The 17,330-nt window shown below is 45.9% G+C and overlaps 1 protein-coding gene across 1 annotated transcript in view; it reads right to left on the bottom strand.

The window, feature by feature from the left end:
• NTRK1 (neurotrophic receptor tyrosine kinase 1) overlaps window positions 1-17,330 on the bottom strand; it is a 170,547-nt gene that overhangs the window by 89,102 nt on the left and 64,115 nt on the right. The window contains exon 2 of the mRNA XM_077467839.1: window positions 2,587-2,661. Coding sequence (XP_077323965.1) covers window positions 2,587-2,661 — 75 coding nt within the window. The remainder of the gene's footprint in view (window positions 1-2,586; window positions 2,662-17,330) is intronic.

Raw genomic sequence — 17,330 nt, 5'->3', positions numbered from 1 at the left:
ACTAGGGGGCCCCATCAGGGTTACCAGCCTCAGTAAAACCAGGGACAGTATGTAAAAATCAGTTTTTTTTACATCTGTCTCTGAAATGTCCCTTACCGACATCCTTTTGGTCTAAAAATCCAGAAATTATAGCTGCCCCACCTCTCCAGGACCTTCTCAGCCAATAGAAACATGTCTGTGTATACTGTGTGATTGTATATTGTGTGTGTGTGTGTTTGTGTATACTGTGTAGCCCCATAATGTTTGATTGCCTGGGGGCCCCATAAACTCTTATTGCCCGGGTGCCCCATGAGTTGTCAGTCCGCCCCTGACACTGCTGTGCACCAGAGGTAAGTAAAAGGTTGGGTGAAGAGTGGCGTAGTTCAGTTTAGCTCAGAAATAGGGATAAACTTGCTTTTGTTTGGGACCATGATTGGGTCCTAACCTTGAAACCAGCTGTCAGTCTTGGTCCACTGCCCAATGTCTTTGACCTAATATGGCATTGTGGTCATATTAGCTCAAAATGTCACAAACATTTCTGCCCCTTGGTAATCCTCCAGCCCATAGCTCATTGGACCAAGAATGACAGATGATTTTTGGATTTGAACCTGGACCTGGTTCTGAACAAATGCAGGGGGGCTGGGTGATGGTAGCATTGGACCAAGAATGACAGCTGACATTTGGATTTAGACATGAACCCGGTTCTGAACAAACCCAGTAGGGCTTGGTGAAGGTAGCATTGGATCAAGAATGACAGATGATTTTTGGATTTAGACCTGAACCTGGTTCTGAACAAACCCAGGAGGGCCTGGTGAAGGTAGCATTGGACCATAAATGACAGCTGATTTTTAGATTTAGACCTTTACCTGGTTCTGAACAAACCCAGGAGGGCTTGGTGAAGGCAGCATCGGACTAAGCCCCTGTACACACGGTCGCAGATTTCGACAACCAAATCCGTCGGATTTTGTCCGTCGGATCTTGTCCGAAACTGTTGCATACACACGACTAAGTTGTCAAAAAATCAGATCATTCAGAACGTGATGACGTCATTTCGTTACGATGGGACTACATTCAGGCTAGCAGCCAATAGCTTTGATGTAGGAATTTGATCTGAGCATGCGTGGCACTTGGTCCGATCAAAATTCTCTACACATGATCGGAGTATGTCCGATCGGACCAGTTGGTCGGGAAATATTTCCAACATGTTGGAAAATTGGGTCCGACGGATATTCCGACGGAATCAGTCCGATGCATACCACACACAGTCAGATTATCCGACGACACGGTCCGATAGGACACATTCCGACGGATTCTCCAACCGTGTGTACAAGGGCTTTGTGTGGGTGTGTGTCTATAATTGTCTCTATCCCTGTATATTGTGTTTCATTAAGATGCTCATTTTTATCTTGTTATCCGAGCTGGACTGGGGCAAAAATTTGGCCCTGGACTTCATCCAGACCAGCCTACATTAATTTTGCAAAGAAGCATAAAACAGTTTATAAAACTATACACAATTGTGCAAAAAAAACCATAAGTAGCATAACATAAGGAGTCCTCACTAACCTTTTATTATTTCACTTATTCTTTTCTGTATTTTTCTCATCTTTCTCACATCACTGCATGAAGTTGAGGGAAAGCTGCGCAGCCATTACATTGTCACTGAAACCGGCCCACTGAGCCATCGGCCCACCGGGAAACTCCCAATGGCCAGTACATGCCTGCTTGTTATTTATTCAAGGTGCCCAACTGCCCATATAAAGCAGTCAATTTACGCAGCACTCCACAAATACATTGCACACTTACATCGGTCCCTACCCTCAAGGACCCCACAATCCAAGGTCCCCAACTCACATTTATATACTAGGGCCAATTTTGAACAGAAGCCAATTAAGCTACCAGCGTGTCTTTGGAGTGTGGGAGGAAACCAGAATACCCATGGGAAACCCACAGAGGCACAGGGAGAACATGCAAACTCCAGGCAGGTAGTGTCATGGATTTGAACCAGCAACCCTTTTTACTGCTAGAGTGGTACCCACTACACCACTGTGCCGCCCAATTAGGTAGACCTGGACTCGTCTTTTAAATCAACCCTGTTCTATGAAAGCGTTGCTTAAAGGGTTAGCATACATGAACCCCTGAGCTAACTTTGAGATCAAGTTGAGGTCGCTTTTAGCCTAAATACAACTCAATCCCTGCTTCACATCCTTCAAATGTGCTCCATAAACTGTTGGAAGCCAACTACACATGCCAATGTATTAATACTCCTAGGATGACTTTTTCGGACAGAACAAGAATGCTTTCTCAGAATTGGTATGTAAAACATAATATAACACCAGCTTTAATTAAAATGAAGACGGGACAGTTGACTATGAAATATGAGTTTCACAAATGGCCCGATCCTTTGAGGGGATTCTGCACTGACCTTGGTCCCCATCCCGCCTCAGAAAGCACTCTCCTTTCAGGTCAACCCTTCATTCAAGGTCACTTCCCTTCTCCCTAAACATCCTGAACCATCCATCTTTCCTCCCCCTGGCAGCTATGGGAGACGTGATGACAAGAAAAATTAATGTCTGTCCACTGGGAGACAAGCGAGGGCTGAGTACTCACAGATTTTTTAGCTCTCTGAAGTTCTTCATGTCCGCCTGCGTTAGGTTCAACAAGTCCCTCTGATTCTCGATCACCCTGTTGGAAGAGACAGATACATCAATCAAAATTTAAGGATTCCCCTGGGCGAGATAGGCAAAGAGACCCGGAGGCCGCAGTGTCTCCGTTACAATGTCACCGCGGAGTCACAGTCTGGGTCATTATAATGTGATGCTTCGCTGCGCATAATCGCTAGCCTTTATGCGATCACCACAGAAGGGACACTTTTATATATTTTTTATTAGAACACTATTATCTGAACAAAGAAATGTATCAAATATGAAACATACATAGCACAAAGTTTATTTAACGGTAATGTCCCAGTGCCCAATCTACGGTTGGGGGGGCTGCATGTGGCCCTTTGGTAATTATGGTGGTGCTCCCTGTGGCCCCTGTAGATTGGATTCTAGTAGTTAAATGGTTTGGTTTATTTCCTCAAGCTATCTTATTTTTTTCTCTGCTGTCCTTCCTTCTCATTTTAGTTTTTTTTAGCCACTTCAGCTCCGGAAAGTTCACGACCAGGCCATGTTTTTGCTTTTCAGAACTGTGCTACTTTAACTGGCAATTGCGCGGTCATTCAACCCTGTTCCCAAACAACATTTTCTGCTATGAAATATATCCAATACATTTTGGCCAAAATGTATTCTGCTACGTCTTTGGTAAAAAAAAAAAAAAATCCAATAAGTGTCTATTGATAGGTTTGCATGAAAGTTATACAGCGTCTACAAACGATGGTATTTTTCTAGAATTTTAATTAACTTTTTTTATACTAGTAATGGCGGAGATTAGCAACTTAAAGTGGGACTTTGATAGTGTGGCCTGCAATCTGACACCAGCTGACACTTTGTAGGAACTGAATAACTGTCACTGACATCTCCAGTGACACCAAAGGCGTAACTAGAACCTTCGGGGGCCCCAGTGCAAGAAACCATGAAGGATCCCCCCCATGGATCAGTGGCAAATAGGATCAGTCCACTGATGGTGGTGGGGGAATGGGATCAGCCCACAGATGGTGGAGGGGGAGTGGGATCAGTCCACTGATGGTGGTGGGGGAATGGGATCAGCCCACAGATGGTGGTGGGTGAATGGGATCAGTCTACTGATGGTGGTGGGGGAATGGGATCAGTCTACTGATGGTGGTGGGGGAATGGGATCAGTCCACTGATGGTGGTGGGGGAATGGGATCAGTCCACTGATGGTGGTGGGGGAATGGGATCAGTCCACTGATGGTGGTGGGGGAATGGGATCAGTCTACTGATGGTGTTGGGGGAATGGGATCAGTCTACTGATGGTGGTGGGGGAATGGAATCAGTCCACTGATGGTGGTCCCCCCCCCCTCAGTGGCAGAATTAGGGAAATCCCCCCCCTACTGTGGCGGAATGAGTGGGCAGGAAGGGCCCCCCAACAGTGGCATAACTCCAGTGCCCAGTGGCAAGTTGCGACCCTGGTAGATCCGCCACTGATCCACCATTAATAATATACACCGTCACTGTACTAATGACACTGGCTGTGAAGGGTTTAACATCTAGGGGCAATCAAGGGGTTTATTATGTGTCTAACAATGTATAATGTGTGCAATATGTGTTGCTTTTTACATCATATGGATTTGTTTCTTTTCAGGGAAAACAAACAATGCAATCTTTCCCTCTGTACACAGCCCTATGTTGATGGTCAAGTAGGAGTAGGCAGGTGAGGGCGAGTGCCCGAAAGCCAAAAAAGGTCATCGATGTACGGGTACGTCACTGCGTCTGTAGCAGCCGTCCTGTTCCAGTATATGTACTGCGATGGGTCAGCAAGTGGTCAATAAATGGTACAGAAAGCAATATCAAAATGTGGAACAAGTCATTTTAGGGTGGGCTACTGTAGGGGGAAATACCAACTTGTAAAGGGGCTATAAGAAAAGTTATCTCTAGCCGGTCCATGTGACGTGTCTATGATGAACCCCAAAGAATATCACCAGTCTCCAACAATTTCTGATCCTAAAGCATATTCCAAGGCTCACACAGTTCCTGATCCTAACCTAAAGCATATCCCAAGCCTCCAACAATTCCTGATCCAAAAGCATATCCCCAGTTTCCAACAGCCCTACGTCTAATCCCGTGTACATGCAGCTGGACTTTGACAGCAACAGAACAAATCCGTCTGACAATTCGACCGTATGGGGGCTTCATCGAACCTTTGCTGTCAAAAAATCAGACGGACTTTAGATTTAGATGTTTCAAATCTTTCCGACGGACTAGAGTCTGGTCGAAAAATTAATTTGTCTGTATGGTAGTCCGATATACGAAAACCGATGCTAGGGCAGCTATTGGCTACTGGCTATGATCTTCCTTATTCTAGTCCGGTCGTACGTCATCACGGTCGTATCCGTCGGACTTTGGTGTGATTGTGTGTGGCCAAGTCCGTTCATTTGGAAAGTCTGTCAGGAAGACCGTTGGACCTAGTCTGCCAGAAAGTCCAGTCGTGTGTACACAGCATAAAGCATATCAACAGCCTCCAACAACCCTAATCCTAAAGTATATCCCCAGTCTTCAACAATTTCTGACCCTAAAATATATCCTCAGTCTCCAACAATTCTTGATCCTAAAGCATTTCCTCAGCCTCCAACAATTTCCTGATCCTAAAGCATATCCCCAGTCTTCAACAATTCTGGATCCTAAAGCATATCCCCATTCTTCAACAATTCTTGATCCAAAAGCATATCCCCAGTCTCTGACAATTCCTGATCCTAAAATATATCCCCATGTTCCAACAACCCTACATCTAAGCCCTTGTACACACGGTCGGACATTCCGACGGAGAATGTCCGATCGGACCGTGTTGTCGGATAATCCAACCGTGTGTGGGCTCCATCGGACTGTTTCCGTCAGAATATCCGACGGACCAAGTTTTCCAGCTTTGCTATAAAACTTTCCGACAACATAATCCGATCGGACCTTGTCCGATCATGTGTAGAGAATTACGATCGGGCAAAGTGCCACGCATGCTCAGATCAAATTTCTAGACCAAAGCTATTGGCTACTAGCCTGAACGTAGTCCCGTCGTAACTAAATTACATCATCCGAACGATCGGATTTTCCGACAACTTTGTCCGACCGTGTGTATGCAAAAGTTTCGGACAAAATCCGTCGGATTTGGTTGTCGGAATGTCCGACTGTGTGAACAAGGGCTTAAGCATATCAACAGTCTACAACAACCCTAATCCTAGAGTATATCACCAGTCTCCAACGATTCCTGATCCCAAAGCATACCCCCAGTCTCTGACAACCCTAATCCCAAAGTATACCCCCAGTCTCCATCCACTCTAATCCCAAAGCATATTCCCAGTCTTCTACAATTCCTGATCTTAAAGCATATCCCTAGTCTTCAACCATTCCTGATCCTAAAGCATATCACCAGTCTCCAACAATTCCTGTTCCTAAAGCATATGCAAAGTCTTAAACAATTCCCGATCCTAAAGCCTATCCCCAGTCTCAAACAATTCCCGATCCTAAAGCCTATCCCCAGTCTCAAACAATTCCTGATCCTAAAGCATATGCAAAGTCTCAAACAATTCCCGATCCTAAAGCCTATCCCTAGTCTCAAACAATTCCCGATCCTAAAGCCTATCCCCAGTCTCAAACAATTCCCGATCCTAAAGCCTATCCCCAGTCTCAAACAATTCCCGATCCTAAAGCCTATCCCCAGTCTCAAACAATTCCCGATCCTAAAGCCTATCCCCAGTCTCAAACAATTCCCGATCCTAAAGCCTATCCCCAGTCTCAAACAATTCCCGATCCTAAAGCCTATCCCCAGTCTCAAACAATTCCCGATCCTAAAGCATATCCCCAGTCTCAAACAATTCCTGATCCTAAAGCATATGCAAAGTCTCAAACAATTCCCGATCCTAAAGCCTATCCCTAGTCTCAAACAATTCCCGATCCTAAAGCCTATCCCCAGTCTCAAACAATTCCCGATCCTAAAGCCTATCCCCAGTCTCAAACAATTCCCGATCCTAAAGCCTATCCCCAGTCTCAAACAATTCCCGATCCTAAAGCCTATCCCCAGTCTCAAACAATTCCCGATCCTAAAGCATATCCCCAGTCTCAAACAATTCCCGATCCTAAAGCATATCCCTATTCTCCAACAAATTCTGACCCTGAAGTATATCCCCAGTCTCTGACCATTACTAATTCCTAATATTCACTATGTCAATACTTGGAGTTTCAATGTAAAATATCTAAACCCGTCGTTTGAATAAGGAAAGTTTAGAACCTTCTCCAGCACGGTAGACTTCCCTAAGTGATGAAACGCCAATGTGGGCACAGTAGCAAAAACACTTTTTTGTAGAAGAGTGTAGAAGTGCTAGAACCTCTGTCCGTTCACTAGTCCTGTACCAGTGACCCTATTTCTTTCATTTCTTGTCTTGGTGTCACAATCATATCCAAGAAGTGCTTTGGCTTGAGTTGGACTTTCTCGTCACAATTATGACACCTTTAGCCCTTGTACACACGGTCGGACATTCCGACAACCAAATCCGTTGGATTTTGTCCGACGGATTTTGTCCGGAACCGTTGCATACACACGGTCGCACAAAGTTGTCGGAAAATCCGATCGTTCAGAATGTGATGACGTTATTTCGTTACGACGGGACTACGTTCAGGCTAGTAGCCAATAGCTTTGGTGTAGGAATTTGATCTGAGCATGCGTGGCACTTTGTCCGATCGGAATTCTCTACACATGATCGGAGTATATCCGATCGGAGCATTTTGTCGGAAAATTTTACCAACAAGTTGGAAAACTTGGTCCGTCGGATACTCGGACGGAAACAGTCTGATGGAGACCACACACAGTCGGAATATCCGACAAAACGGTCCGATCGGACACATTCCATCGGAATCTCCGGCCGTGTGTACAAGGGCTTAAACCTTATTGAGGTTTTTGAATGCTGGATCTGAACAGCAGATATATGACTGGCAACAAAATCACTTATATAAAGAGCCACCCACTTACTAGACATAAATCATTAGTTCAGAGCACCAATAAAGAACACCTGGCCTGAGGAACCAACTATGAAAACGTCTCCCAGCTGGGCAATTATTTTCATGGACTTTGTTGTTCGGTCATCGGCTCTGGGAAGCCTTTGAAGGAACCTCAGAGGTTTCATGGAGACTGACATTTACAAATGACTCGTTTTGGAGATCAATGGCTCCACACTGCCACATCTGGGTGATGGATGCAACTACCTTATGGCCTTAGGAGGTGGTATCAAGGAGAAGTCTATCTGCTCTATGGCTTTATGGTGATTCCATTAAAACGAAAACTAGTCAGGGTCAATGTAACCAGTAAACATAAATCAGTTCACATTAGGTGGACCTAAAATGAACTACGACACTAAATTGCCGTTTTTGCCAGCTGACAACTTTTAGTTAATTACACATGTCTGTTGAGAGATGATTGTACAAGCTAATAGGAGTCTCTTTGGTAATACTCAGCTCTCATGACATTCTTTCTAATAATGGACACCTCTCATGGCACTCTCTCTAGTCATTTCTAGCTGTCATGGCGCTTTCTCTGGTAATATCCAGCCCCCGGGGCACTCTTTGGTAATATTCAGCTCCCATGGCCCTCTCTCTCTGCTAATGTACAGCTCTCAGGACGCTCTCTCTGGTTATTTCAGGCTTTTATGGCACTCTCTGGTAATGTCCTGCACTCATAGCACTCTCTATGTTAATGAGAAGTGATCATGGCACACTCTCTGTTAATGTGCAGCTCCTATGACACTCCCCTTGGTAACATCCAGCTATCATGGAAATCTCTCTGGTAATGTCCAGCGCTCTTAGCAGTCTCTGGTATGGACCAACTCTCATGGCACTCTCTAGTAATGGTCATCTCTCATGGCACTCTCTAGTAATGGTCAGCTCTCATGGCACTCTCTAGTAATGGTCAGCTCTCATGGCACTCTCTAGTAATGGTCAGCTCTCATAGCACTCTCTAGTAATGGTCAGCTCTCATGGCACTCTCTAGTAATGGTCAGCTCTCATGGCACTCTCTAGTAATGGTCAGCTCTCATGGCACTCTATCTGGGAGTGCTCATAGTACTCTCTCTGGTAAGGGCCAGCTCTCATGGCACTCTCTATTAATGCCCAGCTCTGATGGCTCTCTCTCTGATAATGTCCAGCTCTCATAGTACTCTCTCTGGTAATGTCCTGAGAGCACTCTCTCTTTTAACGTACAGCTCTCATGGCACTCTCTCTGGTCATGTCTAGCTCTCATGACACTTTCTCAGGTACAGTCCAGTGATTATGGCATCCTCCTTGATAACATACAACAACTCACATAGCAATCCATCTGGTAAAATCCAGCTCTTGTGCCAATCTCTGGTAATGACCAACTCTCATGGCACTCGCTGGTAATAATCAGCTTTCATGGCACTCTCTCTGCTAATGTTATGTGCTTATAGCACTGTCTCTTTTAATGTCCAGCTCTCATGGCACTTTCTCTGGTGCAGCGATCATGGCATTCCCCCTGATAACATACAACTCACATAACTATTCCTCTGGTAATGTCCAGCTCACATTACACTCTCTCTGGTGTTGTCCAGCTCTTATGGCAATCGCTGATATTGAGCACCTCTCATGGTACTCTCTGGTAATGATCCATTTTCATGGCACTCCCTGGTAATGATCAGTTTTCATGGCACTCTCTGGTAATAATCAGTTTTCATGGCACTCTCTCTGGGAATGTCCAGCTCTCATGGCACTCTCTCTGGTAATGTCTAGCTCTCATGGCACTCTCTCTGGTAATGTCTAGCTCTCATGGCACTCTCTCTGGCAATGTCCAGTGCTCATGGCACTCTCTCTGGTAATGTCCAGCGCTCATGGTACTCTCTCTGGTAATGTCCAGCTCTCATGGCACTCTCTCTGGTAATGTCCAGCTCTCATGGCACTCTCTCTGGTAATGTCCAGCTCTCATGGCACTCTCTCTGGTAATGTCCAGCTCTCATGGCACTCTCTCTAGTAATGTCTAGCTTTCATGGCACTCTCTCTGGCAATGTCCAGTGCTCATGGCACTCTCTCTGGTAATGTCCAGCTCTCATGGCACTCTCTCTGGTAATGTCCAGTGCTCATGGCACTCTCTCTGGTAATGTCCAGCGCTCATGGCACTCTCTCTGGTAATGTCCAGCGCTCATGGCACTCTCTCTGGTAATGTCCAGCGCTCATGGTACTCTCTCTTGTAATGTCCAGCTCTCATGGCACTCTCTCTGGTAATGTCCAGCTCTCATGGCACTCTCTCTGGTAATGTCCAGCTCTCATGGCACTCTCTCTGGTAATGTCCAGCGCTCATGGCACTCTCTCTGGTAATGTCCAGCGCTCATGGCACTCTCTCTGGTAATGTCCAGCTCTCATGGCACTCTCTCTGGTAATGTCCAGCTCTCATGGCACTCTCTCTGGTTATGTCCAGTGCTCATGGCACTCTCTCTGGTAATGTCCAGCTCTCATGGCACTCTCTCTGGTAATGTCCAGCTCTCATGGCACTCTCTCTGGTAATGTCCAGCTCTCATGGCACTCTCTCTGGTAATGTCCAGCTCTCATGGCACTCTCTCTGGTAATGCCCAGTGCTCATGGAACTCTCTCTGATAATGTCCAGTTCTCATGGCACTTTCTCTGGTAATGTCCAGTGCTCATGGCACTCTCTCTGGTAATGTCCAGTGCTCATGGCACTCTCTCTGGTAATGTCCAGCTCTCATGGCACTCTCTCTGGTAATATCCAGCTCTCATGGCACTCTCTCTGGTAATGTCCAGCTCTCATGGCACTTTCTCTGGTAATGTCCAACTCTCATGGCACTCTCTCTGGTAATGTCCAGTGCTCATGGCACTCTCTCTGGTAATGTCCAGCTCTCATGGCACTCTCTCTGGTAATGTCCAGCTCTCATGGCACTCTCTCTGGCAATGCCCAGCTTTCTTTGCATTCACATGTCTGTCACAAGGCTACCTAGGGGTAAAGTACAGACCTCTCTCTGCTACTTAGCACTCTCTCATTTTAAAAATAAACGCGTCTTGTACCATTCTGTGGACGTATCATATCAGATACCCTTCAAGTCTCATAGCACTCACATACAAACCTCTTACTGCCCATGCAGTGCCTTTTGTTTTTCGTTTTTGTTTTCTTTTTTATACTTTTCGCTCATTTAACTTATAGACATCTTTGCACTTTCTCTATAAATATAATACTGTACATATAACAAATGCTGCATTTTACACTCAGCCTCATCTATCGATCTGCTATGAACGCTCTACTTGATAGAATTCCCAGCATTCCCGGCTCTCTCCCTGTAGTTTGTATACACAGATAACCTGGGTGAGCAGACAGATGACATCTCTCTAGGCGGGTTTTATATTTCTCGGCCCCTCTGCCCCCCTCCACCATGTGTAACACCCACTCTTAAAGTGCGGGCTGTTAATGAAGTGGGTGTCCTCTTTCACCATGAGGTCATCGGCAGAGAGGGAGGGGGGGGGGGGGTCACCCTTATTACCACCTTCCAGAGATTGCATCTATTGTATGATACCGCTGATGAAAACATCGCCCCAGATGAATGCGTCCCCCATGTTACACGCTCTCACATCGCTCCAATGACCCTCTCCGTCAAAACAATCGGTGCAGGCAGACAGGGGGGCGGGGGGGGGGGGCACTGAATTTATAGCCAGGGGGTCTTTCGTACATATGAGACAAGTCATTGGGAAAGAGGAGCTAAACTTGCACCCATAGCTGACTGTTCATACACATTAATGTTATGGGGGAATTAATTAAGCTGGATCACCGTAGACAAGATTAAAGTGCATCTCAAGCCAAAAATGTCATGGTTTTAGATATCTTCCAATGGGGACACAGCAGGGCTGGAGTATGAGAGTAAGAAGCAGCACAAGGAGCCAATAAGTTCATGTGCTGACAAGAAGCATGCTGATAGGAGGAGAGAGCAGAGTGACAGAGAGATGAGCTCATCACTGTGCTGCTTCTCTCTTCACTGTCCATTTACAAGCTGGGATGGATGATACTGGCCATCAGACTGAGGACATCTAGTGGAAGAATAAAGTACTGCAGAGGAATTCTCTGAAATAAAGTGATTGTAAGGGTTTTTTTTTTTAATAACAAACATATCATACTTACCTCCACCGTGCAGCTCGTTTCTGCATAGAGTGGCCCCCGAGCATCCTCTTCTGGGGTCCCCCGGTGGCTCTCGCGGCTCCTCCCCACATTAGATAACCCCCTTATGAGAAGCGCTCTCCTGAGGGGGTTACCCTGCGGGCACGCTCCTGAGTCCAGCATTCGGTGTCCATAGCCGGCCGACGAATGTATGACTCGGCCCCACCCCCTGGCGGCCCGCATCATTGTATTTGATTGACAGCAGTCGGAGCCAATGGCTGCGCTGCTATCAATCTATCCAATCAAGAGCCGAGAACTCCAGGCAGAGGGACAGCGCGTCCCCGCCGGGTCAAGTTCCAGGGCTCAGGTAAGTAAAACGCGGGGGCTGGGTGGCGGGTCACTGCCAGGTGTTTTTTCATCATAGGACGCATTAAGGTGAAAAAACACGAAGGTTTTCAACCCTTTAAAGGTGAATATTGCCACAAAAGCTGCTTTTGTTTTGTTTGTTTTTTAACATTTAATGGGCTATTCATTTTTATCTTATCTTTTGGCTGGAGTTCTCCAGAAGAAGAAGCACAAGGAGCCAATCAGTTTATGTGCTGCTGATAAGGATAATGATAGGAGGAGAGAGCAGAGTGACAGAGAGATGAGCCCATCACTGTGCTGCTTCTCCTTTCATTGTCCTTTCACAAGCTGGGATGACCTGGGCTCAGAGGAAGTGGGTTGAACGGTGCTGTCCAACAGACTAGTGGCAGAATAAAGTACGGCAGGGTATTTTTTTCGCAATTAAAGGTGAATATTGCAGCAAAATCTGCTTTTGTTATCTTAACAGTTAATGGGCTATTTATTTGTATCTTGTTATTTTTTTTGCTGCCGTTTTCCAGAAGAATCAGCAAAAAGAGCCAATCAGTTCATGTGCTGCTGATAAGCATGCTTATAGGAAGAGAGAGCAAAGTGACCGAGAGATGAGCTCATCACTTTGCTGCTTCTCCTTTCATTGTCCTCTCACAAGCTAGGATGACCTGGGCTCAGAGGAAGTGGGTTGAACGATGCCGGCCATTAGACTGAGGACATCTAGTGGCAGAAAAAAATTCTGCGGGTGTAATCTCTGAATTAAAGATGAATATTGCAGCAAAAGCTGCTTTTTGTTATCTTAACATTTATTGGGCTATTTATTTTTATCTTGTTATGTTTTGGCTGGAGTTCTCCAGAAGAAGCAGCAAAGGGAGCCAATCAGTTAATGTGTTGCTGATAAGAATGCTGATAGGAGGAGAGAGCAGAGTGACAGAGATGTGCTGCTTCTCCTTTCACTGTCTACTCACAGGCTGACTGGGATGACCTGGGCTCAGAGGAAGTGGGTTGAACAATGCTGCTAAGGACATCTAGTGGGAAAAAAGTACTGCAGGGGAAATCCTGAGAATGCTGATAGGATGAGAGAGCAGAGGGACAGAGAGATGAGCTCATCACTGTTTTGTTTCTCCTTTCACTATCCACTCACAGGCTGGCTGGGATGACCTGGACTCAGAGGAAGTAGATTGAACAATGCTGGCAATCAGACTGAGGGCTTCTAGTGGCAAAAAAGGGTACTGCAGGGGAGATGCTAAGAATGCTGATAGGAGAAGAGAGAAGAGTGACAGAGAGATTAACTCATCACTGTGCTGCTTCTCCTTTCACTGTCTACTCACAGGCTGGCTGGGATGAACTGGGCTCAGAGGAAGTAGGTTGTACAATGCTGGCCATCAGACTGAGGGCTTCTAGTGACAAAAAAGTACTGCAGGGGAGATGCTGAGAATGCTGATAAGAGAAGAGTGACAGAGAGACTAGTGCTGCTTCTCCTTTCACTGTCCAGTCATGGGCTCCTGAAACACAGCTGAGTAAGGAGCATGCATTAGTAGCGCCTGCATATCGCTGCCATCTATGGCGATCTGGAGCACTCTTCTTTTATTTTGGAACCTCAGGCATAAAATGTCTAAGGACAGGAACCCCCTGGGAGAGGACACATGGGAATGCGTTATGGGCCGCTATTTCTACTCTCTCCTCTGGCAGTCAAGTTGGTGCCGACCCGCGCTGCTTTCTCCCGAGGTGCTCACTCGCTGCGGACACCCTCTCCTGACCCTTGCGACTGGACGGATCACCCTCTCCCAGGACTTTTCACCCCTACAGACCGCATCACAGGCTGGAATGATCTGGGCTCAGGGGAAGTGGGTTGAACAATGCTGGCCATCAAACTAAGGACATCTAGTGGCAGAAAAAAAGTACTGCGGCGGAATTCTCTTAATTGAAGGCAAATATTACAGCAAAAGCTGGTTTTGTTATTTTAAAATGGAATAGGTCTTGTCACACCCCTGTTAAAATCAGTTCTTGGGGGGGTCGTGGGTAGAATGCCTCCTTACAGTGGTGGTCAGAAGACCACCCTTAGAGATAGTTGAAAATATCCTTGGTGTAATGCCATTGACTCTACCAAATGGTAATGGCTCTGGAACTTTGCAGACACCGTCAAATGAGAGGTCAAATAGCCACAGTTCAAAGAACCCCCAGCAACCTAAGGTGGAACCCTAGAGTTCCACATTACCCTGGTTGAGAATGACTGTTCTAGAGGGAACCCCCAGGTATGGAATATGCATAGTTACATTGGTCTAATGAGAGGTCAATTAGCCATACCTCAAAGAACCCCCAACAAACTCTGGAGAAACCCTACAACCCTAAAACCAATTCATTGGGGAGTGGTCAGTAGGAAGCCTCCTTACAGTAGTGGTCAGAAGGCCACCCTTAGAAAGAGTTGAAAAGATGTTTGAGTCAATAAAATGGGACCAATTATCTTTTTAACTCTCTCTAGGGGTGGCCTTCTGACCACGACTGTAAGGAGGCCTTCTACTGACCGACCCCCAGTGTTTTAGGGTTGTAGGGTTCCTCCAGGGTTTGTTGGGAGTTCTTTGAGCTGTGGATAATTGACCTTTAATTTAATGGTTTCTATAAAATTCCAGAGCCAATGCCACTTGGTAGAGTCAATGGAATGGCACCAATGAAGTAGCGTTGGCTCTGGAACTTTACAGACACCATCAAATTAAAGGTCAATTATCCACAGCTCAAAGAACCCCCGAGATGGTGCCGACCCGCGCGGCTTTCTCCCGAGGTGCTCACTCGCTGGGGACACCCTCTCCTGACCCTTGCAACTGGACTTTTCACCCTCTCCCAGGACTTTTCACCCCTACAGACCGCATCACAGACTGGAATGATCTGGGCTCAGGGGAAGTGGGTTGAACAATGCTGGCCATCAAACTAAGGACATCTAGTGGCAGAAAAAAAAGTACTGCGGTGGAATTCTCTTAATTGAAGGCAAATATTACAGCAAAAGCTGGTTTTGTTATTTTAAAATGGAATAGGTCTTGTCACACCCCTGTTAAAATCAGTTCTTGGGGGGGTCGTGGGTAGAATGCCTCCTTACAGTGATGGTCAGAAGACCACCCTTAGAGATAGTTGAAAATATCCTTGGTGTAATGCCATTGACTCTACCAAGTGGTAATGGCTCTGGAACTTTGCAGACACCGTCAAATGAGAGGTCAATTAGCCACAGTTCAAAGAACCCCCAGCAACCTAAGGTGGAACCCTAGAGTTCCACATCACCCTGGTTGAGAATGACTGTTCTAGATGGAACCCCCAGGTATGGAATATGCATAGTTACATTGGTCTAATGAGAGGTCAATTAGCCATACCTCAAAGAACCCCCAACAAACTCTGGAGAAACCCTACAACCCTAAAACCAATTCATTGGGGGATTGGTCAGTAGAAGGCCTCCTTACAGTAGTGGTCAGAAGGCCACCCTTAGAAAGAGTTGAAAAGATGGTTGAGTCAATAAAATGGGACCAATTATCTTTTTAACTCTCTCTAGGGGTGGCCTTCTGACCACGACTGTAAGGAGGCCTTCTACTGACCGACCCAGTGAATTGGTTTTAGGGTTGTAGGGTTCCTCCAGGGTTTGTTGGGAGTTCTTTGAGCTGTGGATAATTGACTTTTAATTTAATGGTGTCTGTAAAGTTCCAGAGCCAATGCCACTTAATTGGTGCCATTCCATTGACTCTACCAAGTGGCATTGGCTCTGGAACTTTTAGACACCATTAAATTAAAGGTCAATTATCCACAGCTCAAAGAACCCCCAACAAACCCTGGAGGAACTCTACAACCCTAAAACCAATTCACTGGGGGTCTGTCAGTTAAAGGCTGTGGATAATTGACCTTTAATTTAATGGTGTCTAAAAATTCCAGAGCCAATGCCACTTGGCAGAGTCAATGGAATGGCACCAATTAAGTAGCGTTGGCTCTGGAACTTTACAGACACCATCAAATTAAAGGTCAATTATCCACAGCTCAAAGAACCCCCGAGATGGTGCCGACCCGCTTTCTCCCGAGGTGCTCACTCGTTGGGGACACCCTCTCCTGACCCTTGCGACTGGACGGATCACCCTCTCCCAGGACTTTTCACCCCTACAGACCGCATCACAGGCTGGAATGATCTGGGCTCAGAGGAAGTGGGTTGAACAATGCTGGCCATCAAACTAAGGAGATCTAGTGGCAGAAAAAAAAAGTACTGTGGTGGAATTCTCTGAATTGAAGGTAAATATTACAGCAAAAGCTGGTTTTGTTATTTTAAAATGGAATAGGCTATCCTTTTTATTGTATTTTTTTGTCTGGAGTTCTCATTAAAATATTTCCAGGTCTGTTTTTGGTAAAGCCGATAGGACTTTGAATGTTACTGTACCAGCCTGCAGTTCTGCTTTAAGTCAACCCAATGTCTCCTTTAAAAGACATCATGTTATTATTACACAGGGCTATCAAATATTAATACATTAAACTCGCCCTAGATATTTACAATGTCCTTGGCATGGTCTATAGTAGTAGTTGCTGTTGAAGTGTATTGAGGGCCCCGAAGGAGTTTAGTAAGCACAACCCGGGGAAGTGATGCATTCTGTGTCCAGCGGGAGGCCGCCTGCCTCTGGAGGGTTGGTACTTTAGTTTAATTTGCAGACAGATTGCTGAGCACAGAGCGATGCGTCTGGTATAGTAAATGCATGGCGGCTCACAGCGTATGCTCTCTTTATCTGCAGAGGCTTTTACATGACTTTGGGTAACTAAGAGACTGTATAGGCAGTTGAAAAGGGGCTCTGTACCATTGAAAGTGGCAAAAATTCACCTATTGATCCTGCCAGAAATCTAGAATGCTCCTAAATTCCTGCCTTCTTATTGGTTAGCAAATGAGAGGTCAATTAGCCACAGTTCAAAGAACCCCCAGCAACTTCAGGAGAAACCCTAGAGTTCCACATCACCCTGGTTGAGAATGACTGTTCTAAAGGGAACCCCCCAGGTATGGAATATGCATAGTTACATTGGTCTAATGAGATGTCAATTAGCCACACTTCAAAGAACCCCCAACAAACCCTACAACCCTAAAACCAATTCATTGGGGAGCGGTCAGTAGGAAGCCTCCTTACAGTAGTGGTCAGAAGGCCACCCTTAGAGAGAGTTAAAAAGATGGAAGAGTCAATGGAATCTTTTTAACTCTCTCTAGGTGGGTGGCCTTCTGACCACTA

The sequence above is a fragment of the Lithobates pipiens genome, unplaced genomic scaffold, assembly GCF_037356315.1.
Source record: "Lithobates pipiens isolate NorthernLeopardFrog02 unplaced genomic scaffold, aLitPip1_a1.2 Scaffold_62, whole genome shotgun sequence".
Taxonomy (NCBI): Eukaryota; Metazoa; Chordata; class Amphibia; order Anura; family Ranidae; genus Lithobates; species Lithobates pipiens.
Note: the sequence above shows the minus strand (reverse complement) of the source record. Positions and strands in the feature narration are given on the sequence as shown.